This window comes from Fusarium subglutinans (genome assembly GCF_013396075.1).
Source record: "Fusarium subglutinans strain NRRL 66333 chromosome Unknown NRRL66333_c0000167, whole genome shotgun sequence".
Classification (NCBI taxonomy): Eukaryota; Fungi; Ascomycota; class Sordariomycetes; order Hypocreales; family Nectriaceae; genus Fusarium; species Fusarium subglutinans.
The window spans coordinates 82,254-108,117 of record NW_023502230.1 but is presented as its reverse complement, the minus strand read 5'-3'; the positions used below and the strand labels follow the sequence as shown (position 1 = coordinate 108,117).

Here is a 25,864-nt window from a genome sequence, read left to right as displayed (position 1 = left end):
GCTGCTCTGGCACCAGTACCTTATGTCCAGGACTCCAACCTGCCCCCCACACTAGCTGATGCCTTTTTGCTCATTCTCGGTAATTCCCCCTCCGCCCTTCGCAAACCCCTGATCCTTGATGCCACTGATTGGCTGTCATGTTTCGTTTTGCGATTCAATACCATGAACCTTGCATCATCACTTGCTATTTTACCTTTATTTAACTCTAAGGGACTGATCACGCTTCCGCCCTTGTTGCCGCAAGAACTTTATAAGCTCAAAAAAGCGTCAAGATGATCGAGAACAGGAAGAAATAAAATGTCACATATCAATGGGTTGATCAGTTAAGATGTGCATGGGTTAAGTACATCCTCATGCGGTATGGATCAGTATTCAACTACAAGCCTGGAAACTAAGCGTCTGCTGGGGAAAGTTAACCAAGGAATTGGCGACAATCCCTTGTTGACCATCTCTTATCTGTACTAGGAGAAAGGTTGCGCAAGACACTTTTACTAGAGGCTTGATGGTTGTGTGGGCATCTGAGAGCTGCCCTGTCGTATCTTCGTCATATCTCTCTCGAATCTTGAGTACCAACCTATGTAACGATGTGATGATATATTTTAGAGCATCCAATCGACGAGACACCTTGTTCTGACTTCTTGGGACTAACCACTGTTCACCTTTCATATCTCTAAATATACCGTTGATTTTCTTTCATACTCAATTTCATCGCCAGGCTGGGTTCATGTTGATATCCTTTACATCATCGATACATCGCCCACCCGTCCACCCGTCTACCTCAACACTTCAAACCGATCATTTTACAGTACTGCTTTCACTGGCACTGCTTGTCAGATTACCTTTTCGACCTCTCCCCAAAGCAACTGCATCACCAGTAATTACTTTTACCAGCAATTTGCACGTCATTAAGTTGTCATCGATTTATACCTCCAACACCTCTTCATCAGCGAATAGGTCGCAGCGACACGGCCTGAGTCAACAATAAGGTTTCCCCAAGTAGAATTTGACTTCCATTTGAGAACCTCGTTCGCGGTATATATCACCACACTTAGCAAAGCTGCCTAGTACCCAACAGCCTCACAAGAGAGTAGCCATCGATGCGCGGCTACGTGGGAGTCCTCGCATAGGATAGGTTACCTGGGTTGACCGCTAAAAGTCTACCAAAGACTCACTCATCCAGCGCTCGGGTCGCAGACGGGCACTTCTACTTCACATACTTGCGAGTGGAGAGGAGAGACATTCTGAAAGCCAAATTGCCTGCCCTTGGATCACTATAAACCTTCTCACTTATTTGGAGTACTAGAAGTACATATCCTGCCCCTCATTAAACAAGCTTGGTGGTCGATTTATCACAATCCACCAAAGAACCCAGAACAGCACGCACTAGAACCATACATACAGCGGTTAGTGAGCGACTGGGATCCCTGGACAGCATCACGCCAAGCCCATTCTAACCCATCCCGTCTTGGACGAAACCGTCCACAACACAGAAACACTTGGGAATAGCACCTTTCCTGACCTGACCTGGTGTGATTGGACATCGGTACCTGGATCTCTCCTGCCATCTCGTGCTCACCTCAGGTACTTTTTTTTGGTATTGGCAGGTGGATGACACCAACCCAAGGTACCTCCTGCTGTTGTCTTCTCCCAGCTTACTTGGCAAGCTAGAGCCTTTTCAGGCTGCCTCGCTATCTCGACCTCAGGATACTCCTATTTCTTTGTCGATACTACCTTTACACTTCTTCCCACCTTCATCTTCAGAAACATTACAGCACCTTTATATCACCAGATTTACCCTTCATATTTCATTCGACATGGGGAAGTTGTTCGGCAGCTTATTCCAGAAGCCAGGCGACACTGTGGGAACCCAGGAGCCGCGTGCATCTACCTCCACCAAGAGTACCAGGATGCGGGATCCTACAAACGCCATTCGCTCATCAGGTCTCGCCCCCTCGGCCACAGACTCCGCCGCCACCGCCAATGCCAACAGTAACGACCGTGCCTGTGACTCGAGCACCCATGCCCACTTCGCCGCCGCCGTTGCTGATAACCCTGACTCTCCAGGGTCGCTCATCAACTCGGGCTCAAGCTCGCTGACGCAGTCGCAGTCGCCGTCGCCCCAGCCCGAGACCCCTACCACGGGCCATTGTCTGCCTGGCGCTCACGCTAACTTTGCTTCTAAATCCGTTGTTCCAGCCGCTGCCTCGGTGCTGTCGAGTACTATTACTACCGCTAAAGCTGCTGCCCCCCAACTCTCCATCGGCGACTTTGATCCTTGTATTCCCACCAACACTTCCTTCGACCTCACCGAAGAGTTCCAAATCGTTGATACCAACCTTCACATCAGCAATCGCGACATTGCCCTTCAGTCATTCGATCACACACTTACTGAAGACACCGAAATCACAATGACTACCGGGCCATCCCTCGACCCTTCTATGGGCCGCCGGGACTCATTTGTCAGCGCTGGCCCTAAGCCCATATCGATGAACAATCCCAACCGTGGTGATAATGCGAACCGCAATAGAAGAGAGTCTCTTGCCGGCAGCCTCATGGGAGGTGGCATGAGCTGGGGAGGCATGTCTTTTGGTAGTTTTGTTAGAGATGAGTAAGTTACCTTGCTGCATACTTTGATCTGTTCTTGAAACATTGCCCTCGCTTTGGCTCCCTGGCCGAGCGGTCACTCCTCCTTCACGACCAGGCTTCTTTTTGCTTGCTTTGAGCTCAACCCTGTTCCGCTTGAACAAAGCGAAATGGGTTATAGCACGGAGCATCGGCTTGTCTACGACTATCATCGCTTGCGAAGACGACTGATCATGTATTGTGGGATGCCGCTTCTAAGCTTCGGGCCCCATTCTTGCCCTGCGACAGCCCACTTGCGTCAGAAATCGATCATGCCCGATGCTTCATCGCACTTGAGGTTACAGTTTACTAACATCGTGGTCTCTAGTATTATGATGGCAGGGACGTCGCCTTTCGGAACTCACCAGTCTCCTTCCTTTCACTCATCTTCCTATCTCCCCAAGTTGGAGGCCAACTTCATGCGAGATTTCACCTGCTGTGGCAAGATTCTGCCGAATCTTCACGACTTGCTGCAACATTACGAGGAAGCCCACACGCAACCTAGCCCGAATACAGCCCGAAACAATGCCTTCTCTCAATTTTCTCAGTTGGGGCTGCCCAACGCACCTCGGATGTCGATGTCTCGAGCTGGTTCGGCAGCCCCAGGCGGCAGTTCCCTTGCAACGAACCAACTTGGACAACATAACCGCGGCCAACAGACGCCTCATGATGCGCATGGAGGCTCTGCAATTGCAACAAACCTGAATGATGAGATGGATGCGGTTGCAGATATGGAAATGGACGATGCTGTTGGCACGATGGAGATGGACGATAGCCAGCGAATGTCCCAAACGAGACAACTTTTTGGTCAGCAGCAGAGACCCGAGCTGAACATGAACACCTCTGGCCTTACACAGGGCCTACGGACCTCTCAGCCTCCCACTCCCGCTGCCGCCAGCTTCGGCCTGCAGAACAACCCCACAGTCTCTTCCGTCAACACACCTACTCTTACGACCCAAGGACAGGTACCACATGCCCAGCAAGTCGATATGGAGGAAGACCTACCAGGTATGCCTATGGGTGGCAACACGAACGACATTGGCGATATGAGTTTCGGCGGAAACCAGAACAACAGCGATTCGAATTTCTGCATAAATGATCCTGGGAAACACCTTTTCAGCTCCACTGGTGCTTTCCCTGCTGCCAACCGTTCCATTCAGGCACAATTGCAACAGTTGGGCATTAACCAAGCCCAGTTGAACGATCCACAGGCCAATAAGATTCTTATGCAGCGTTTACAGAGCATGATGATGCCTGAAGAGCACAAGCCGTTCAAATGTCCAGTTATTGGCTGCGAAAAAGCGTACAAAAACCAGAACGGTCTGAAGTAAGTTCTGACTCATGGCATTCGACTGTGTCTCGATCCTGAACTTGCTCGCTAACTTGTTTCCAGATACCACAAAACTCACGGCCACCAAACGCAACAACTTCACGAGAATGGAGACGGTACCTTTTCTATCGTCAACCCAGAGACTAGTGCCCCTTACCCCGGAACATTGGGAATGGAGAAGGAGAAGCCTTTTAGCTGTGAAACATGCGGCAAACGATATAAAAACTTGAATGGTCTGAAATACGTAAGTTTGTTCACGAAATTCTAGCTTCAAAGTCCATTACATACTAATATCCTCCGACAGCACAAGGCTCATTCGCTTCCCTGCAATCCTGACTTCAAGCTTCAGGCTCTTGCAGCAGGTATGAACTTGCCAGGAATAGGAGAAGATCAAATGATGCAATAGTAGAGCACGATGCCAATACTTTGATTGAGAGCGCTGAAGGAAGTGAAACCACTACATTTTCGAGTGACGCCTTGGATTTCAGATGAATCTAGCGCGTGCTGGTACAGACTCTCGACATTTTCTGGCATATCGCGTTGATATGCACTATCAGTATCTCCTTATCGCCAATACCCCCTTCCCGGCATTGCATTCTGTTTTGTGCCCGGATATTTCAACATCTTACCTCAGCGTTAACGATCCGTAATTTGACGGCCCAACTCTACCACAGGGGGAAAGGCACACCACTTTCTATCTCCGCTATCCATTTGCTGTCAAAAGTCTAGTGTTTGAGCTCAGTTTCTGCAACTGTTATATCACATAAGATGGACATGCCATGTGTTGGAAATTCTCGTGGTTGGGTACGCGTTAGCTGGATCTATTGATACTCGATATCTAAGTCGAGTCAGACGATATGCTGGCTGGCCTGGCACATGGAAATGGGTTACTTTTTCTTTTTTTTCTTTCTTTTTTTCTGCTTCACGGTATGATTATTAAAAGTTGTTAAGGGGTCCTTAGATGTTAGGTTGGGAAAGATGGCATTTGCATGGTGCCCTGGAAATTCGGGCGGTCTTCCCTTTTGTTTTGTTTGAGAGGGCGATGCATGATCACACTTGTTTTTGACTACTACTGTTGTTCAGTATTGACTATTGTTGGTAAAGCAATTGCCATCACCTTGGCTGACATTATATTAAAAGCGAGGATGGCTGGAGTCGGCCGAACAATGAAAAGCGAGGTTATAGACTGGACAGCGTCGCCTGCCCTCGAAGTGAATAGTATTGTTTTTGAGATTCCATCACCAAAGATTAAGATGTTACCAAGCACTGACTGAGTGAAACAAATCAATGGCTTCCTAATGGTGCTAATCGATGATTCTAATTACTCTTTGCTGCAATAGTGCTGTGATCAGACAAGTGGTTCTCTGCACCAACATCAGCATCACGGCCCATATTGAAATAAGAACTACCAGCCAGGACAGCCCGTTAGACATACTGAGTGAACACCGAAGGGTTGCCACGCTCTAGATTTCTGGAAGAGGTTGCACGGGCTGGGGAGCCAAATTTATGAGTCGAGATCAGATAGAGTAAACAGGTATAAGGGGTATCGTGTATTTGACATGTCTATCTGATCTTACAAGACCATAGCTTATAACTAGTTCGCTGTGCAGATATAGAACGCCTCGCAATGCATAAGAAGCCAACTTGAACAAAGAACAGGAAGCAACAGTTGTTTACACCCCAATGGACAGGAACTCTATAATATAGGCATTGGACGATGCAGATGCACAATAGGCGGCCCTCTACCCGCGGAACATTTCCCGAAGTGTCGCTATGCTTCTTACCGGCCATCCTGCAGCCCAATGTGAAGGAGAAAAGCGAGGTGAACTTAATATATAAAGCAGGACCAGAAAGAGGGTGCCTATTTCGGCAGGTGCTTTAATAGCATCGAGCAAATGAGCGATTTTGCGAGTATGAAGAAGTCGCTGAGATTCATAGGATACAGGATTAGAATCCTTGGACTAGCCATCGAGACAACAGCAATTGTACATGTCAATATTTTAGGTCATTTCCATGCCATCGTCGTCATCGGCTTCAGACTCGATCATATGGGTTTGGTTACTGCTTATGCTCCCCTTACGAGCATCGTGTCCCATGTTATCGTTCATGCCACCCCATTCGAGTTCTTCTCCGCCGATGATTCGTCCTTCCATGTCGATTTCTTGTGAAAGCTCGACGAGTGCAGTGCGCGGTAAACGAAGGAAGCCCTGGGTCCGGACGATACGGCCCCAGTGGGTCATACAGAATCCTGCGGCACGTTTGCGCAACCACTCTTCGTTAGCGAGCCCTGCACAGTACCATATGATACAAGCATGGTCGACATCGAGTTCTTTGGCAAGTCTATTGACACAGAGCAGGCGCAGATGAGGGATATTGTAGATATTGGACATTACTAGTAGGCCTGCCACATCAGAGAGCGCTGTGGTTGCGTCACTATCGTTGTCCGAGGTACCGCGGATGCTGTCTGTGTATAGATAGTAGAGGAAGGCCTTGACTACACTGTAAGGCTCGGGGATGTGCATCTTTTTGGTGTGAAACTCAGCCATCTGGGCGTTGTAAAGACGCGCAAAGTGTGGCCAACGCGCTTGGAGAATGAGCTTGTGAACATGAATAGGCTGTGAGGTCGGCGCGTCTGCTGAGAGCCAGCCCTCGTTTCGCGGTGTTGTCTCATCATTTCGAATCAGACCGGAGCTCAGAGCCTCATCGTCATCGTAATCGCCAGCCAATGCAGTAACAACAAAATCAGTTCCGCTGCCTGTCTCGGGTGGTTGGTTGAAGAGCTTCGCTAGATCTGAACCTAGTCCTTTAGAAGGTTGATCCACGGCTCTTGTCATAGCAGATGGCCTTGACTCTACCCTTGGTTCTGGTGTCAAATTATCGCCCAGAAAGCCGTATCGTCGCAGGTCAATTTCCATAATATCGCTGTCAAATCATGTCAGCCATAGTTATCAGATTTCGAGATAGGACCGGCCTTACCTAAGATATTCTTCGTAGCCGTTGGGCCCTATGTCACCCGGAGCAGGATCAGTTGGACACCCTAATAACCAGGATTTGGTGCCATCCTCATTCATACAGCAGTAATGCCACCTGTAACCCGCTTTGAAGATCTCCCTCCCTCCAGCAAGCTTCGTCCAGCGAAGCGTGCCAAGATCTAGGGCTGACAAAGAACATTCTCTCGATGTGAGAGTTGCCGCAGGTGTGACAAAATCTAGAAGAGTACCCGACGAGTAGGCATGAAAGTGAAGACCCGAGCCTTGAGAGGGAATCGAGGGACCAGACATGAATTTGAGAGCAGATATAGACCCCGGGGCCACAGGCGCGTATGTCTTCATTTGAATTGAAGGAGGGTTGACCTGGGCTGTGCGAGAGTTGGCGGCGTAGCCCGAAGCCCCTACGACAGGAGCCTGGGCCATGGTGTATGGAGGTCGGGGAGAGCTACTAGCTCGAGTGGATAGAGAACCTCGATCGAAGATGCCTATTTGGGGTCGAGAATCAAATTGCGGGTTTCCTTTCAGATCTAACCACCACAGATCGCTGATCTTGTCCATGTCCTCACTCAGACCTCCGAATACCCAGACTCGGTCGCCCCAGATATAAGCTGAGTGGTCGAAACGACCAACAAAACGCCAAGACTTGGACCAGGTAAAAGTCTTCAAATCGAGGTAACAAATGTCATCCAACACATAGTTGTTCTGGCCAGTTATGCCACCAATGATGAAGAGCTTGTCCTCATGTAGGACAGCAGCATGTCTCGCTCTACCTTTCGGGATCGGGCCTGAGACTTGTGGCTGGGTCCAGTGGGCAGTCTTGAGGTCAAAGACAATAAGGTCCGAGAGATATGTTCGATGTTCGTTCTCGCCGCCAAAGACTAAGAGTTTGTTTCCCTGATACAGGGTCGCAGTGTGTCCTGGACAATATTAGCATCTATAACACGGTGGTTTTCTACGTAGCTCACCCATCCGAACTCCTGGAATATCACCATAGTTGTCGACAAGACTCCATTGATGGCTGACGAGGTCCAGCCTCAGCACGTGATTATAAACCTCATCGGTATATTGGTCGAACCCTCCAAAAGCATATATTTGATTATTCCCACAATACGTCACTGAAGCATTTACTAGACAAGCGGGTCTCTGGCCTAGCGTGCGGGTGACTTTGGGTCGGTATCCATCGGCGACGCTGCGACCCTTTGCAGGGGAATTTGGCATGATGTAGGTATTGTTAGACGACGAAGTGGCCGAAGGCGGCGTCGGCGTCGGTTGCAGCGAATTCGAGGTCGACGAAGTCTGGTTGACGGCGCCCAAGGCCTGCGTTGTTCCGACGACAGGGGTAGGCCCGCCAAAGATAGATTGTCCGGGGGTTGAAGGTTGAGCCATGGCTTAAATTGTAAATTCGACGAGCGATCAGTGGCGTTGGCTGCACATTTCACAACGTTGTGCTGCCGTTGAAACTGGGTGGTCGGAGAAAAAGAGGGACGAAGGCTGAGATGAGCACAAGAAGCGAAGCGAGTACAATGAGCAAAGTCACGTCCTCGTGTGATTGAGCCGTCCGTCGGGTCGGTGAAGAAAGTGGATGTGAGAGTGGATGGTGTTAAATGCGGCCGGTGATGCAACAGACATAGAGAAAAGGTCCCCCTGCCCTTTTGGAGCCGCGTCTACTGTAAGAGAAATTTGGTCATGGCGCCAGGCAAGGATGAGGCTGATGAGGCGCTAGTTTCTCGTAGTTTTATTGGCTCGTCTACGTTGGCAGGGTCGCGGAACGGGAGCACCTCAGGTCCGACAACAGGTTTAGTGGTTGCCCGGCCAGAAGCTCAGAGGGGCATAAGTAAATAAAAGGTAACCGTCATGAACTCCAGCTGGTGAATGATTCTCTCCTCATGATCACCATCTACAACTCGCTCCCCTCCTCAATCACTTTAATTCTTCGCTACAGCCTCGTGCTATTCTGCAATCCTCTATTCCCACGCTACTTACACGATATTTCAAAGCTTGCTAGATCCTATCGCCAAGGCTATTTGATCGCCCCCCCAACTTCGTTATATCTTTGTGAAGGCAGCCTCGATTTTATCGATCATTGATCTCAGTACAGGTATACTAATTACTAGGAGCCTCTCGTTGGACCTCATTCGATAGCATCAAGGCTCGATATACTATCCAGCTTTGGTCACTCGTCTAGAGCTCCACTTACACGCTCTTCGACCATCTCTACCTTGTTTGATACACAGGGCATCATATCACAAAAGAAAAATCATAATGGCTTCTGTAGCATTGTCGACGCCTGTCAAGTCCCATAAGGGACTTTTCTCGGCCCGTACCGCTGGTGGGCGCATGCCTTTGACTCCCTCTCCCCGCCAACAACCATCCACCACGAACGTCCCCGTCAACCTGAACTCTTCCCCATTTACCCCCGAAAGACAGTCCAGCAACGAGTTCAGACCATCCGGACGCTCTACATATGGCGGCAACCTCATGTCTCACCTTGCTCGATCTACTACAAAGTCCTCCCACCGTGACTCTCCCAAGTCCAACATCGCCCGGGGTGTTCAGACTCCCCGCAAGGCTCTTGAGCTTGGCGTCTCTGATTTTACCCTCACTGGCACTGGCAACACCACCAAGACCCCTTCAAGCACAAAGTCCAAGAAGAGCCTCCGCTCCAAGACTACCAAGACTACTTTGAACTACGGTGGCGACCGATTTATCCCCAACCGTGGCGCAAGCTCTGCCATTTCCAACGCTGGTTCTGGCAAGCTCGATCTCGCCGATAGGCAACGCCCCAAGAGCAGCAGCTCTGAGAGCTCTACTGTTCTATCTACTGCTGCTGATGAAGCCCTGGCTGCTCTTGAGAGCCTCAACATCAACGATGATGAGCCCGACAACTATTCTCGCCCCTCCCCCAACACTGTGGCTTACCAAGATTCTCTTGCCAACGCTTGTGGTGTCAGCCTGAACACTCGCATCCTCGAGTTCAAGCCTGCTGCCCCCGAGTCTTCTAAGCCGATTGACCTGCGACAACAGTACAACCGCCCCCTCAAGTCTACGACTTCCAGCTCTGCTCAGCTCCGCCGCCGCATTGCTACTGCCCCTGAGCGTGTCCTTGATGCCCCTGGCCTCGTTGACGACTACTACCTCAACCTTCTCGACTGGAGCTCTGGTAACCAGGTTGCTATCGGTCTTGAGCGCAATGTCTACGTCTGGTCAGCCGATGAAGGTAGTGTTAGCTGTCTCCTCGAGACCACTCCTGACACATATGTCAGCAGCGTCAAGTGGTCTGGTGATGGCGCCTATGTCAGTGTTGGTATGGGAACTGGCGAGGTCCAAATCTGGGACGTTGCAGAGGGCCAGAAGATCCGAAGCATGTTCGGCCATGATACACGTGTTGGTGTCATGGGGTGGAACAAGCACCTTCTCTCTACTGGTGCTCGTAGCGGTCTTGTCTACAACCACGACGTTCGCATTGCCGAGCACAAGGTTGCTGAGCTCGTCTCCCATACATCCGAGGTTTGTGGCCTTGAGTGGCGCTCTGATGGCGCACAGCTCGCTACTGGCGGCAACGACAACCTCGTCTCCATCTGGGATGCCCGATCTCTGTCCGTTCCTAAGTTCACCAAGACCAACCACAAGGCTGCTGTCAAGGCCCTCTCTTGGTGCCCTTGGAACATGAACCTCCTTGCTACTGGTGGCGGCTCTTACGACCGTCACATTCACTTCTGGAATTCCACCTCGGGTGCTCGCGTCAACAGCATCGACACTGGTTCTCAGGTTACTTCTCTCCGCTGGAGCCCTCACCACCGCGAGATCGTTAGCTCAAGCGGTTTCCCTGACAACTCTCTCAGCATCTGGAGCTACCCCACGCTTGTCCGTACCGTTGAGATCCCCGCCCACGAGAGCCGAGTCCTCCACAGCTGCCTGAGCCCTGACGGCCAGATGCTTGCAACAGCTGGTAAGTTCACTCGTTCAGACGTTCACTAGCAGTATGCTAACAAACCCCTAGCTGCCGACGAGAGTCTTAAGTTCTGGAAGATCTTTGAGAAGAAGGCTGGTGCCGCCGCTGGCATTGGTGCTTCTGGCGCGTCGAGCAAGGCCTCCATGGCCAAGCAGATGACCATCCGATAAGCACCAGTATCCACTGGACCACGGTAGGTATGACCTTTCACTAGTATCTGGGTCTCTGTATTTGAAGCACGGAGTTGGGGTGTCCGCCTGCCCTTCTGCTCGTGGTATGAAAGTGCTTCTCCACGCAGAGACGAACGAAATGGAATGGTCATGAAATTACGATAGACGCATCATTGCATCACAACGCTATTGGAACTTCTGAGTATGAAGTCACCTTGATGGTTGACTTTCTGTATTAATTGTGGGCGTTTGGGATTTGGTTTTATGCATGGAGATCGGATAGGAATCGGAATTAAAATGAAATTAAAATGCCATGTGCATTATTTAAATTCGTTGAACGTCAGAGCTCTTTTGACTGTCGTTGTATGTACTATTAGGCCAATTTGATTATGTGATACCGAGTACCTCGGCGCCCACTATGGCTGAGTGTCTTACATTAAATGCCCTCCAGCCTGTACTGTAGCCTCGTTACCCCCTATGGCCATGTTGATGTGAGTTCTATACATAAGGCACCTACCAGTGGCTTCAACCCTAATCCCGTCAAGTTACTAGGTGAGGAAAAAGTCACCACTGATCCAGTCAGTCCTCCTCTCATACAGTTGTCCTAACCAGTACCAAGTGACCTCGTTGCATTTCTTGTTACAGCGCCTGTAAAGTCTTTCTTCTTACTTAGCTGAACTATATATGCCGTCAAGTTCTTCCAAGTTCTCACTAATCACCGGCTGACAGCAAAATGGTAGATTATGGTTGTGGCAACTTTCCGAATACGTGGTATTAGGCGAGCGATTTCTTTCTTATTGCTCATGAGAATCATTGTGTAATCTCTATCATGCTGGTAATCGTTGAGAACTGTCGTATCACTGGAGATCTTAGTCCCGTATTTGTTTCTTTCTAAGCACCTCTTCTATTTTATCTCTAGATTTGTAGATAGTGAGACGCTTCACACATCACATATGGCTTGTCGAAGTTGTCCTAAGGGGTACTATAGACTATAGTAGCTCATACAGGCATGCCCATGCGGTAGCCTGTAGCTCGTCTAAACAAGTATGCGTTACCTAAAATAGTGAGATGGAGGAAGTTAAACAAGGATTGGCAGGCAAGCGTGTCCCCTCGAATAGGGTCCAAGCGGCACGTTTAGGAGCAAAAGCACCAACGCATTTACCAGTTTACCGCTATCGGTACTCTATTACTTAGTACCTTTTTACGAGCGCATACTTGCAGGCACAGCTGGCTGGACAGGTTTACCTATATTGTCACAAATTAGTCAAGCTGATGGAGGTTAGTAGCTAAGAATCACCGTACACTCTTGTTATTTTAGAAACGCAGAAGCAATAATCTATAGATATTTTCTGATCTCAAATCAAGTAGTGAAAGAATCAAGTGCTGAAAGAACATCTACCTGAATGTTAGACTAAAGAAGCATATCGGCTTTGAACAACTTCTGAGTCATAGTCAAGTGACTGCATATGGAATGGACTGCTCTATAGGTAGGGTTTCTACGGAGCCAAGTCCGGCATATACACATAGGTAGCTCAAGATGGCATGACGGAGTCAGCAACTCAAGGCCATCTTAGACGCTGTTACTTGGCCATGTCAGTTGACATGGATTATCTCCAGCTTCATAATGTCAAGTACGGAGTAATGAGAGCTCAGTTATACTGTGCGAGAGAATGATGGAGAATATATGTGTACAATGAAAGGCAACTACCCTCAAGTTTCTTTGTCACCATATGATATATCAATGGCAAGTCCTAGGACCATTACTGTGCAGCTCATGCCTCGACGTTGTAGGCCTTGAACGCGTATAGCGCATGAAAAGATTCTACAATCCAGGTCTTAACCCTTGGGGTCCGGAAGACAGATGGCCAAGGGTTCACAAGTTCCTCCACCAGGACGGTCTTATACTGCGGCTCACGTAGCCCACCCCCCTGTCAAGCTCTTCTTTGAATACCCCGATGGGCGTCATGCAGATCGAAGGATTGTGTTACCCGAACAAGGCCTGTCAAGCTCCGTATTCTCGCTGCCGAGGATTAGCACATGCCTCTGGTTCCATCGAAAAAAAGTCGTAAGAGGAAATAATAACTACCGGATGAAGAAAGAATTTAACATGTCTCAGTTTGAAAAAATGTGAAGAAAAACCCGACAAAAGGTCCTGCCAGGAACAGCAGAGTTACATTTTAACCACAGCAGGAGCAGAGCAACAGAACCCACTCTTCAGAAAGGTATTTCACAATCTTGTAGTGGAGAGAATTTCAATAAGAGTATCACATAGTTTGCTGAACCTATTTCATTCTCAGTTGATTTTGTGGATGCTGTTTATCTGGCGCTTCCACAATCGACACTGTATTTAGATAGGCTTCAGCGTGGTGACATACAGTGTTTAAATACACATTAACTGTGTGTTGGTTCTGCTCCTACTGGTAGGTAGTGTTGCTCACATTTGGTCGAAGTCCGCCGAGCTAAAAGCAATGTACCCTCTACCTAAATCAAGGTATAAGATACATACCGCCATTGCTTGGCGGGGCAAATTGCATGGTACAAATGCCAAGCTGTTTTATTACCAAGCTCAGCGTGTCAAATCAAAGATAAGGTAAGACAAAGACCCCTCGGATAAGATTAGTTCCCCTTAGGTATCTCTACCTCTCTCCCTTACCTCACCAACCTAAAGAAAGAGGCGAGAGACAACTCTCTTTGCAACATCTCGAAACCCTCTTTCTCTGTTACTTTCGACGCTCTACGCGGTACGGGCCCATATTTCTTACCATGCTCCTCCGCAGTCGAGGTCTCGTTTTAGTTTGCGGGCTGTTCACAGTGATCCTCTTCTGCTATTGGGCTGGTCGGACCCCTGAATACGTTGGACCCCGATATGGACACGGCCCCTACAACCACAACCAGAAGCACGGCTGGCCCGTAAAGACTTCGCTGTGGAGGCAAGACCAGGATGACAACTACTACTGGAACACCGTCAAAGTCAACTATCCTCACTCCGCCTTCCAACCACTGCCCACTTCTCCTCCTGTCACCTATCCCAAGGTCCAAGCCACGTTCCCTGATTTCTCCATTAGTACTGCTGAACTGCGACGCGAGCGTCAACAAGCTGTCAAGGCGACCTTCACAAGATGTTGGAATTCCTACAGAAAGCATGCCTGGATGGCAGACGAGCTCAGTCCCGTCTCGGCTGGCCAGGCAAATCCATTCGGCGGCTGGGCCGCTACTCTCGTTGACTCCCTTGATACCCTTTGGATCATGGATATGCACCAAGAGTTCTACGAAGCCGTGGATGCTGTCGACAAGATTGACTTTACAGCCACGGATCTCAAAGAAGTCAATATATTCGAGACTACTATCCGTTATTTCGGTGGCTTTCTCGCCGCCTTTGAGCTTAGCGAGGATATGCGTTTGCTTCGTAAGGCAGTCCAGGTTGGTGAAATGATTTACAAGGCTTTTGACACCCCCAACCACATGCCTGTCTTGCGTTGGAATTTTCACGCTGCCGGGGAGGGCAAAAATCAGATTGCCGGCGCCGGTGTCCTCGTTGCAGAGATTGGAAGCTTGTGTATCGAACTTACACGCCTCTCGCAACTCACGGGAGATGCCAAGTGGTTTGACGCCTCACAGACCATCATGGATCTCCTGGCGGCACAGCAAGATTCGACCATGCTCCCTGGACAGTGGCCTCTGATTGTGGATGCAAAGAGCCAGATCTTTAACCAAGGATCTGTTTTCACCCTCGGTGCAATGGCTGACAGCGTGTACGAGTACTTGCCTAAGATGGCTGCACTAACAGGCGGACAGCTGCCTGTTTATCAAACCATGTATGAAAAGGCCGTGGATGCAGCATTAGAACACAATTTGTTTCGACCGATGACGCCTGAGAACAAAGATATTCTTATATCGGGACAAATTCATGCCAAAGACAAAGGTGGAAAGATACAGTTGGAACTCGAGAGCCAGGGACAGCATCTAGTCTGTTTCCTCGGAGGCATGCTGGCATTAGGTGGGCGACTCTTCAACCGCCAGCAGGACGTCGACGCTGCAGTCAAACTGACCAATGGCTGCATCTACACCTATGAAGCATTTCCTCATGGTATCATGCCTGAGACCTTCTACATGGTTCCCTGTGACTCTAAGGAGCATTGCCCATGGGATGAAAAACTGTGGAAAGAAGGTGTCCTCAAACAGGCAAAGATCAAGGAGGGCGAGACCGCACAGGCGGATGCTATTATCAAAGATGAGCATCTTCCCGGTGGGTTTACTCATATTCCTGACCGCCGATATATCCTGCGTCCAGAGGCTATTGAGAGTGTTTTCATGATGTATCGCGTCACCGGCGAGAACGAGTATACCGAGCATGCCTGGACTATGTTCAAATCGATCGAAGAAGTGACCAAGACAGAGCTGGCTAATACAGCTGTATGGGATGTTACTGTTACAGAGGAGAGACCCCGCGCTGTGGACTCAATGGAGTCTTTCTGGATGGGTGAAACTCTAAAATACTTTTATCTCATTTTCAGCGACCCGGAGCTGATCAGTCTGGACGAATATGTATTCAATACTGAGGCGCACCCACTGAGACGGCTGGTGGCATGAAGTTTCTGTTGAAGATGGGTGACAATATCAGATACATATAAGCACATAAATGAGTATGAAAAACACATGAATGACCGATTGAGTAAGGAAGTGACAAGGAGTCTTTATGTTTCCAAGCCTGGAGAAAATAGTGAATATAAAGCCGGGTGAATGATGCATGTTATATGGCACTCCTGATACCTCTCGGTGCGGTTTGCATTCAATAACAAAGATCACCGAGGGATGTTGTTGGAGTGAAAGAGACATAAAAAAATTATTCACGAGCGAAAGAAATCTTAGGCCAGATTCAGTGTAGCCAAGCCTAAGGTAAGCTTAAGTGTTTGTTTTCACATCCCAGGTGTTCCAATCAACTTCTCCCCCAAGGCCTACCTACGAATTTGATATCATCTGAGCAGTTAGAATAATAGAGAGATGGGTCGCAGTGAGGCAGGTTACATTCATTGTCAATCAGCCCTGTGAGCGGAGCCTCTCAGTGGCCTCTAGGTAGCTTTGGAGTGCTGAGTCAGCCCGGCTAGCAGTTGATGAAACAGAAATCTCCCAGAGCCTACCAACTCTCCCCACTGCACATCACATCACAAAGCCGCACAACACCCCGACCTGGCACAAGACCCTCTTCGGTATTTTGCATCCGTGTGACGCAGTAAATTAATTGATATTGATTTGTCTCTTGTTTCTTCTGATATTTCTTCGGAAGCGTCTTTGCTTCGTATTGAGTTGAAAACAATTCTTTTATCGTCTAAGAGCCTCCCTTAGCTAAGCGCATCGCATCGTCGTGGCTAAGTGCCGAATTACATCTATCTACATCAAGCGCATTTCTCGATCACCACTGCGACAACATCCGCACTACAACATCTCTTCCTCAATAGGCCCTTTTCAGGTCTATTCGAAGAACAGATTTGCGCTGCTTATCGCGAGCTGCACCTTGCGTTCGCTAGAGCCAAGGTCATCCGTGTGTAGAGAACTGCCATTGGGGCACACCTGCTTGACGACGCCATCTCAGCGACTCATCAACCGAGGAGCCAACTCTTCTCAAATATCCTGATCAAACCCACCGACCGGACTACATTCCATCATCATCATGTCGAACCCGGCCGTCGGAAACGTCTACCAAGCCATCATTGACGAGGTTGTCAATAGCTCGCGAGTTGATTTCGAGGAGAGCGGCGTTGAAGAATCAGTGCTAGAGGAGCTGCGACAGGTAAGAGATACACTTTTCGTCGGGTTTCATGTTTTGCCTGCAATTCTCGTTGATTCTTGGGAATCACCAAGGAATGGCTGAAAGAAGCCCATGTCATCAACAAAGACGAGTGTCGATGTGTTTCAAATCCGCATACCATCATATTCCACGAGTATGGCGAGACCAAAGACAGCAGGTTCTGTCAAGTGGCAGAATTCTCTTTCGAGATGGCCTCTAGAGCTGAAGATCGACTCATGGTCGAAGCGGAGCGCATCGCAGGCAGCATGGCGAAGGGGGGGCAGAGGGAGTTGGCGGGTTACGGGGAGGGTGAGGGGGGCGACACAGCACTATTTGGGTCTTTTAAGCCCATAGCCCCTGCTGCGAATGCCACTTACCTTGTGACTCCTTCCGCCGACGCCCGCTGCTTTCTGATTGGCTCGCTCGAACTTTATCTCCCCCCTCCATCATCTCATATCCACTTGTTCACGCCAAATTATCCTATCACTACCACAGCACACCTTTCTTACACTTGCACTGCCTCGCCTCTTGTCCACTCACCTATTTGGCTGCCTGTTCTCTTCCATTTTGCTTATCAAATCCAAACTTACTGTGATTTGCACATATTGTCTCTAATTGTGCCTGTTCTTTCACTGCTTCACCAGTGAGCTGAGACATGCGGTTCAAGCACACAGGCGGTTGATGAACTTGTGTCATGATTAACCCGAATTTGATTCTTTTGTTCGAAGGATACTTGATGTAGAAGATGGCTAACATGGCTTCAAAACCAGGGATGGCAGCAAAAGCTCACTCAGCTTAATGTCGCTCAGTTCCCTTGGGACCCTAAGCCAGACCCCCCCGCACAAGCTCCCCCGGCTGCTCTTCCACCAATTCAGACTCATGCTCAGGCTCAGTTCTCGCCTCAGCTAAGCAATCCAACAGGCCTTTCTTTACCGGGAATGGCCCAACCCCAGGTGCAGAATGGTATCAAGCCCGAAGGCAACAATATCAAGACCGAGCCTCATGTAGCGATCAAGCAAGAACCCGGCTTACAGGGTAACCCGATGGCCTACCAACAGTACAATAACAACACCAATATCAATATGAATGACAACAATGTAGCTGCCAATCGTGCTGCCCAGCAATTGCAGGCTCAGTATGGACATCGAGCGGCCAGCTCTATCAACGCCCTTCACCAGCAACAAGGCCACTCTCAGCAGAACCAGCAACAACAGCAACAGCCAGCTCTACCGCAGCCACATCAGCAGCAACAGCCCGGCCTGACCCAGCAACAACAACACCAGCACCAGATGTATCGTCAGCAGATGGCCGCCACAACTGCCCAACAGCAACACCAGCACCCGGCCAACGGCCAGCCCCACATTCAAAACGGCCAGACTGATGGCGCGGGCGATCTGGAAGAGTTTGAGGGTGTACTCATGCAACGAGCTGCTGATGGCAATTTGCATGAACTCGGGCGAGTTGAGATCGACCGTATGCTGCATGAACAAATCCTTGCCAAGGCCAAGAGCATGGAGGGCGGCGGTCTGATGCTTCCTTTGAAAGAGGCAACTCGAACTTCCCCGGTCCCGACATCACGCATGGTCGAGGGCAAGCAACCTGCCGCATACGATGGTGGTGATGATGACGACGAAGAGGATGAGGACGCCATCAACTCTGACCTTGATGACCCAGAAGAGGACCGAGACGATGATGATGTTGATGACGAGGGGCTTGGCAATATCATGCTGTGCATGTATGACAAGGTGCAGCGGGTCAAGAACAAGTGGTACGTTTCAATGTCAACTCCAGCATGAGCTTGAGTAATGTTGTTTCATTATTAACCGTAATTACAGGAAGTGCACTCTTAAGGATGGGGTTTTGACAGTCAACGGCAAGGAGTATGTCTTTCACAAGGCTACTGGTGAATACGAGTGGTGATTACAGACCGACTCGCTTGAAAAGCGACGTGATTTTGGACCTCGCGACCAGATGGGCGGCGTGGTGTCGGGAAACAACATCCAAACAAAGCCAATGAGGGACAAAGCTATTGAGTTGATTGCAACAGCAAGGATTTACGAAGACAGTCACGGGTCATGTGTACATGCGGTGAAGAAAACTCGAGGTTGCAGATGCCGCAGCGCGGCCAACAGATTGGGACCGTATCAGGTTATCTTACGGCAGCTTCTGTTTACGATTTGGGCCAATGATCCCTGCTTCTAAATCAATAAGCCAAGTGATATAGCAATAATAACATGGGAAGCTTATGGAATTCGTGTTGTGCACTTGATGAAGGCAGCTTAATTGCGTGTTCTCTACCATGCCCACAGAAGTTGAAGCTGAATGAGTCAACATAAGCATCAGATGATTCAAGATGTCAGCGTGATAAGCTTGGCATGAAAACAACAGCACAAGCTTCCGCCGTCATCGGCTCAACAAAACGGGTATTTCGAATCAGGCGAAGTAAAAGGTCGAGGTGGAAGGATTCATGTATGTTGGTAGTCAACCTCACCACTTCCAAAACAAGCCGTGTTTTGCTTAGACGTACATAGAACGAGCATTGTCCAAAACAACCATGTCAAGTGGGTCACGCCTAACCTATGTAGAGCTAGGCTTATGCTGTTGGTCCGTAGCGGTGGAATTGTGCTAAGAAGGGCGGGCGGGTGAGAGGTAGGTAAGCAATGGAAGTGAGGTGAGGTGAGAGGGCGGACTTAGGTAGTCTAGGGTCGGCCCCGGGGCTGGGACCACCAACAATCCGCAGCTACAGTACGAGCCGGCGTGTGGTGGCTTTCACTGGGTATTGAGGGGGTGCTATGCTACCTAGGTATGCTGTTGGTTCGGACTGTCCAATAGGGTTGAATGTTGAAACATAAGTAGCGGGACATCTTTCGTCTGTTCGGCGTCTTCTTGCGTCGGTGTTAAACGAGGGATCGTCTGGTCGGCGCAGACGAGTCTTATTAGCTCAATAGTATTATGATATATGTAGACTCGCAGGCAAGGGGTTCATTGTTTTTTGTTTTGTTTTGTGTAGTCGCATGTTTAGACCCTTGAGTGCAGAGGCATACTAATGTGTCTGTTGGTGTGACGCTGAAGAAACTGATATCTGGAGCGATGGCCACTTACATACGGACTATGGGTCCCTATTTTCCTCCTCCAAAACGTCTATATATATGGGCGACCAGGTACTAACTTACCAGTAGTAAAAATGCCTTCAGTCGAGGGACAAGTCTCACAACTCCAACCAATTTCACAGACCCCACAGCTTGTCCCGACAGCTTGGAACTGGTCGGGTCTTTACGCCAAAAGGGTATAGGTGACAGGGATTGCTGGGGGCCTCAATTACCGGGGTGTAAATTAGGTACATGTGTGGTACCGTCATAGCGGAGTTGGGGAGTCTCAGCCCAGCCCGAATGACAAACTCGCTTCTTGTATTACATTGTCTCGCATGAATGAACATGGCAATCGAATTTCGGTATCATCAAGCTTTTCGCTTCCCTCAATTGGCGGCCGGTAATGACTTACTAAAAAATGCTGACGCTGCTACCTATCAGTTCAGAGAAATCAGCGACGTTATCGTGGGTGGTCAAGCGTGTGTAAGGTGAACTAAACCACTGATGAACCCTGCTAGAGAGCTACAGCCCCAGCCATCCCATCTTGCGAGATTGGTATGTACTTTATTAATTCCAGGACACCCTCAGGAGACAGAAACTCCTCCAACTTGGTTTTCTGTTTATCCCAAGACATAGATGTTGTGCAGCTGTCGATGAGATTGGTTTGGCAGTATGTTTGTATCGACGAGCTCAACAGAACAACGTGAAATAGACATCGTTGTCAGTAAATGTTCTCTTGACCAGCAATTCGCACTTACTATCCCATTACACTGGTCATACGTGGACCAATGTATAGGTACTGTACGTGTGTATAGAGGGATCCGACAGGATGGTACAGCCTAGTCTATTGTGGGTTCGTTCGATGGAGGTGTGTCGGTTAGGTTTCGTCTCGTATCAAACTCTCTCGTTGCCAGGGTCTGGCACCTATTAACGGTTTAACCAAACACACAGATACCTTCAGAGAGATCTCCACTCGTTCGTCCACTTCCCTGGGCCTCTCAGGCTACTGAAGCGGTGAGGAGCGGGAGGTATGAAATATGTAGCCTATTTGCGCTGATGACCTCGACCGGTCGCAAGTCCCGGGAGATAGATGTATTTGCCGTTTTGGTTTGAGTCTAAAGCTGGGCAGCACTGTAACATTAACGCGCGAATCGCGCCAGTAGATAACTATGGCACGTGTGGTATGAATATCTGGGGGCTGGCACCACAGATCATGGTGCGCCGCCCCCATTGAAGTGATTAGTGCAAGCTTTGCAGCAGTAGTCATCTTGATGATGCCTGATCAGGAGCCATACTGATATGTAGCCAACTATAGGGCAACGAGCGGTTCGGTTTCTGGAATTGCCTCGGTTAAGGTGTAGGCTATCAGTGAGCTGATGAGCTGAGAGTGGATTCCTCGCAATCAACAGGGTATTGTATTGTATGTAAGACGACGGTGATTCTTGACTGTGACTTGAAGAGTTCAGAATTGAGTTTAGACTTATCTCTTGCTGCTATCCCATGCTCTGAAGGCCCATTGTTGCATGTCATCTAGCATTGAAATGATGAAGGAGAAGTACGGTGGTGCACAGACTTAAACCCCAACTACATACTGCTAGATCTGGCTTTTGTTGCGGACTCTGTGGGATCTGCACCGAAGGTATCTCGGACCCAATCCTTTGGTAATTTGGGTTAGCGCGGAGGTGGACAAGGTTCAGGGATATGTAACTCAACAACGCTCATCTTGCTCCCTTGGACCTTGCATTGATGGAGTACATCACGAGAAAAGCATCGTTATCTCTGATTGGTGGTACTCAAAGAAACATTGCGAGGCAGTCTGCCAGTCGGGAACAAACCTGATCAGACATTAGTCGATTTCGGGGAACGGATTCATCAATTGACCGAAGCTAGATGGTTGAGGGAACCGCATTGACAAGATGCCCAGAATAGTTGCATCCAGAGACGTGTCTGCCCTGTCGGCTCCCCCACCGGGCATTGATCGATATGAGCTTCTTGGAAGAACTGTTCTCTAAGCATCTTATAAAGAAGACAAGAAGATAGAGTATGGGTGTGAGTGATCTTGTTCGCTTGAGTTAGCCAAGCACCAGAACGGATGAAATATGGTGTTAGATGCCAAGTGACAAAGAAGTTGTTTTCTTGGCAAGGCCGTGCATGGAATATGTCGCGGTTCCACTGATCACATGGTATGAATATGATAAGCGCAGACTATTTTTCGTATAATGACACTGATTTGGACGGTTGATCGTATGTTGGTTATGCAAACGTGTACTCGCTGAATTGAGTCTTCATGTCGGCTTCTTTCACGACAATACCTTACCAGGGAGAGGTAATCGGTGGAATTTTGCACCCATGATCAAGGCTTGAGGGACTGATAAGATTATAGAAATGCCGGGTCAGCCAGGGCCTTCCCGAAATCCTGGGTTGGATAAAGAAGTGCTGGTCTTTCACGTTGATTGCTCAGCGCGATGGACCAGTATCAGAGCGATGTTGGTATATATACCCTTCAGCCCAGCCCAGCCCAGCCCAGCTAACATGTTGAGGATGGCGAGACTGATCTGAGACTTCCTGGAAATACGTCTATGGGGGGACATCAATCGAACTGAATATACAACTCAGACAGGAATTCGTACATATGGCAACGACCCATCAACTTGCAAGAGACATTGGATCAGATGGTGAGTATCAGATTGGGAGGGGAGAGATCTAATTGGATCATCGGTATCCGCCCAAGCAAATGGCACGTATTTGTATACCCGCTCAGGAGCTTCATCGAAGCAAGCAATTCATCGGTGAGAAGCGAGCAACAAGATGATGATGGAGAAAGGAGGCCGAAACGGGACGAAACGAAACCTGTGAGCAGGCCTTGAAGCCAAACAGCACCTGAGTTCAGCGCCAATGATCCAAAAGCGAGCCTTGGACGACAGGGGCTCTGTGCACTAGTTTCCGTAGCATCTCCCTAGCGTAAGCCACACCCCCTGACAGTTTTTTTTTGGTGCTTGATTCAGGGCTTGCTTGAGCCTCGACAGTCTGTGATGGCGTAGGGAGAAGTGGGCGGGCACTAGGGAACTCGCCCACGACATCGGGTTGGCGTGTTTGACTGTGACAAGGTTGTCGTCAACAAGAAGAGAACTGGGACTGACTGGGACAGGTTTTTCTTTTTTCTGCAATACGTCTGAATCATAGGTTCCGTTGATATAGATAGTTAGCATCCATCATCACCTGATGGCTGGCGCATCACCTTTGACAATAGAGCCCAGAGCTTCTTTTCCCCCTCCCAGGCATGGTTCGACTCACAAACAGCCTACTGTAATTCAACTGAGACTGAATTATCATACTGCTCTTGGAAGACTTAACTACCTAGTATCTCGTTTTTAGCCTCTCTGTATTGTCCAAGTCGACCCGGCTTTCCGAGTAACAGTTAATCTCAAATGAATTCCTGTGCTGAATCAAAGGCATGGCCCAATGAGATGTTACCTTAGTCCGGACAATGCCCCGGGAAAAAAAGTCATGGGCCAATAATCTTACATCCAATGTTGGTAGATGATGAATCAGTTGCCTCGCTTCAAAACCCAACATGAATGGAGCCGGGAAAGTTTGCTGTAAAGAAGATGACATTGCCTAGTATTTAGATCGCTTAGGGGAAAACGAAGTGTATTCCACGAAATCCATCTGACGCTTGATAGAAAATGTCTCGAGCCAGCATCAAATCTGGAACCATCACGTCGTTTACAACAACCGAGTCAGTCCTGACATTTCTGTCTTCAACAAGTCCCCTCATGTAGTCCCATGTTCCCTGTTGGCTCGATGCTAAAGTGATTAGAGACAAGACCGTCGTCGGCTAGGGGCATTGGTATCCTCCCCGAAACACAACCAACAGCGGGACGAACCCCTCACCCTCCACAGTGACAGCGATCAGTGGCTGATCGGGGGCGCGGTTAGAGGGAGGGAGGTAGGGACGGAACCAACACGAACAAGACGACGAAAGAAAAGAACCTAATAAACGGCACCCGTCGTCCACCGTCCACCGTCCATCGTCCATCATCCATCGCCCGAGGCCAATCACTGGGCGGTTGCGGCTTCGGCGCCGTCAACCGGTGATGACAGCCATACCATTACACTCAACGGCATCAATCAATCAAGCAAGCAATCAATCAATCATGTACAAGGGAAAGCCATCATGGCTGGATGTTTCGCACGTTGAGATCCAGCACTCCTCTCTCCCTGCTATTCCAAAGATGGCCAAACGGCCACTGGTGCGACCTAAATCACATACCGCAAGACTGGAAAGAGAAAGGACCCCAAATATGGACGGATATGATATCGTGTGTTGCAGAATAACAAGACCTCCTCGGGAGACCATTTACACCATGGAAACCAACGTCACAGGCCGGCTGGGGAGGCCAGCCCAGGGAACGCGATGAAGGAGTTCGCTGCAGGTGCTGCAGAAGGTCCAAGACTCCAGAGCCAAAGGCTGTCAGTCAGATACAGCGAGTGAGCGCACGCATGTATGTAGGTATGTAGGTACTATAGGTACAGTATGGACGGGTAGGTAAGGCAGGCTAAGTTCCTTGCATTAATAAAACACAACAAGTGGTTCTCAAACGAAATCCATCCATCCATCATCAGCCCCGCTAACTAGGTACCTAGGTAGGTAGCGTAGCGTAGCCCAGCGATATCGAGGTTGGTTGGTTGCCCCCTCTGAATGAGCTGTGTGTGGGTTCCATTGTGATTGATGTTGATACGGAACGGTACTTTGACCCTACCATTTAGCGGCACCCTTGGCGCAAGTTTTTGGATATCCTCTTGATCGCTTTCTGGTACCTTACTTGTTAGTGAGATTGGGGATCGGAATGTGAATGGGCAAGTTTACGATTCTGATCTATTTTCAGCCCGGCCCATCTTAGTCCCGGGCTGGTCAATACTGTATGTATGTAGTTGAAATTAATTAATAGTGCCGTGGGCTGCCTGTCTGAGGTGTTCGGTTCTCATGGCCATGACAAAGAAAGATTCCTCAGGGATGGATGGTAACACAAGGCTTCGACCGCTTTTCGAGGCGCATGATAATAATAATCACAATGCAAATAACAAGCAGGACTCGACCAACAGCCGTCATCTCAACAGGGGGTGTAATGCAAAAATGAAGAGGGGCGAACCCTCGAGGGGCACACACCCACAGGTTCAAGGTCCAAAGGTCCAAAGGTCCAAGGTCCAAGGTCCCAGCCCACGTCCACCTAAACTGCTAGGTAGGACCCATTGGATCCATCCAATCCATCTCTGTCTCTGCCTCTGTCTCGGTCTGCCTCTGCCTCTGTCTCTGTACCTGTACCCGTACCCCGTACCTGTACATCTAACGCTGTGCCTAGGGCTGCCTTGCCTCGCCTTGCCCTGTTAGCTTGCCTTGCCTTAAGCTACTAACCTACGGTGCTGTAAGTTACTAGAGCTAGGTACCTACCTTAGCTGTATCCATGTCCCACGCTCCAGCTCCACACTCTTGCTGGCGACAATAAGTATCAACAACCATCCTCCTCATCTTTTCCGGCTTCTTTCTTGCCCATGACCTTTTTAATGCCCTTTGCATTCGTTTACCTCCAGCTACGACTCTCTATCACCTCAATTGACTACTCGGCGATCACCTGGACTCAAACTTTTCGGTCCACAAGTCTCGAAAAGAGGATCACGAGAGAACAAAAACCCCTCCTCCTACAATCTTCAGACTCATCTCAGTTGAGCCCTTCATCTTGCAACCGTCTCCAGTCTTCTTCTCTCCTGAGCCAACTTGGCCGTATTCTCGATACAGAAACTGAAATTGGAATGCATCCAGGAGGCCTTCTGTCCAGTTGCATTATATATATACACAACCTACGCCCAGCACAACATCTTCAAGTCCTGACACCGACGTTTCACCTCGGGTGAACTTGCGATTCGC

General features: G+C 49.2%; 5 protein-coding genes across 5 annotated transcripts; 4 read left to right on the top strand and 1 right to left on the bottom strand.

Moving 5' to 3' along the window:
- Positions 1 to 1,814: 1,814 nt before the first annotated feature.
- Positions 1,815 to 4,444, top strand: FSUBG_10093 (zinc finger SFP1; the record flags this gene model as incomplete). The annotated part of the gene is made up of 5 exons (XM_036674637.1): positions 1,815 to 2,608; positions 2,951 to 3,949; positions 4,016 to 4,196; positions 4,257 to 4,314; positions 4,362 to 4,444. 5 exons carry the CDS (start codon positions 1,815 to 1,817, stop codon positions 4,442 to 4,444), a joined length of 2,115 nt encoding a protein of 704 aa, XP_036534449.1.
- A 1,508-nt stretch (positions 4,445 to 5,952) lies between these two features.
- FSUBG_10092 (ral2) lies at positions 5,953 to 8,328 on the bottom strand (the record flags this gene model as incomplete). The annotated part of the gene is made up of 3 exons (XM_036674636.1): positions 5,953 to 6,874; positions 6,929 to 7,859; positions 7,908 to 8,328. The coding sequence occupies 3 exons, from the start codon at positions 8,326 to 8,328 to the stop codon at positions 5,953 to 5,955; spliced, it is 2,274 nt and encodes a 757-aa protein (XP_036534448.1).
- Positions 8,329 to 9,204: 876 nt separating this feature from the next.
- FSUBG_10091 (cell division cycle 20 cofactor-APC complex) lies at positions 9,205 to 11,064 on the top strand (the record flags this gene model as incomplete). Its single annotated transcript, XM_036674635.1, has 2 exons — positions 9,205 to 10,891; positions 10,943 to 11,064. 2 exons carry the CDS (start codon positions 9,205 to 9,207, stop codon positions 11,062 to 11,064), a joined length of 1,809 nt encoding a protein of 602 aa, XP_036534447.1.
- Positions 11,065 to 13,827: 2,763 nt separating this feature from the next.
- Positions 13,828 to 15,654, top strand: FSUBG_10090 (class I alpha-mannosidase; the record flags this gene model as incomplete). The annotated part of the gene is made up of 1 exon (XM_036674634.1): positions 13,828 to 15,654. One exon carries the CDS (start codon positions 13,828 to 13,830, stop codon positions 15,652 to 15,654), a length of 1,827 nt encoding a protein of 608 aa, XP_036534446.1.
- Positions 15,655 to 16,732: 1,078 nt separating this feature from the next.
- FSUBG_10089 (transcription factor TFIIA-L) lies at positions 16,733 to 18,769 on the top strand (the record flags this gene model as incomplete). The annotated part of the gene is made up of 4 exons (XM_036674632.1): positions 16,733 to 16,852; positions 16,924 to 17,492; positions 17,595 to 18,617; positions 18,685 to 18,769. 4 exons carry the CDS (start codon positions 16,733 to 16,735, stop codon positions 18,767 to 18,769), a joined length of 1,797 nt encoding a protein of 598 aa, XP_036534445.1.
- Between the last annotated feature and the right edge of the window lie 7,095 nt (positions 18,770 to 25,864).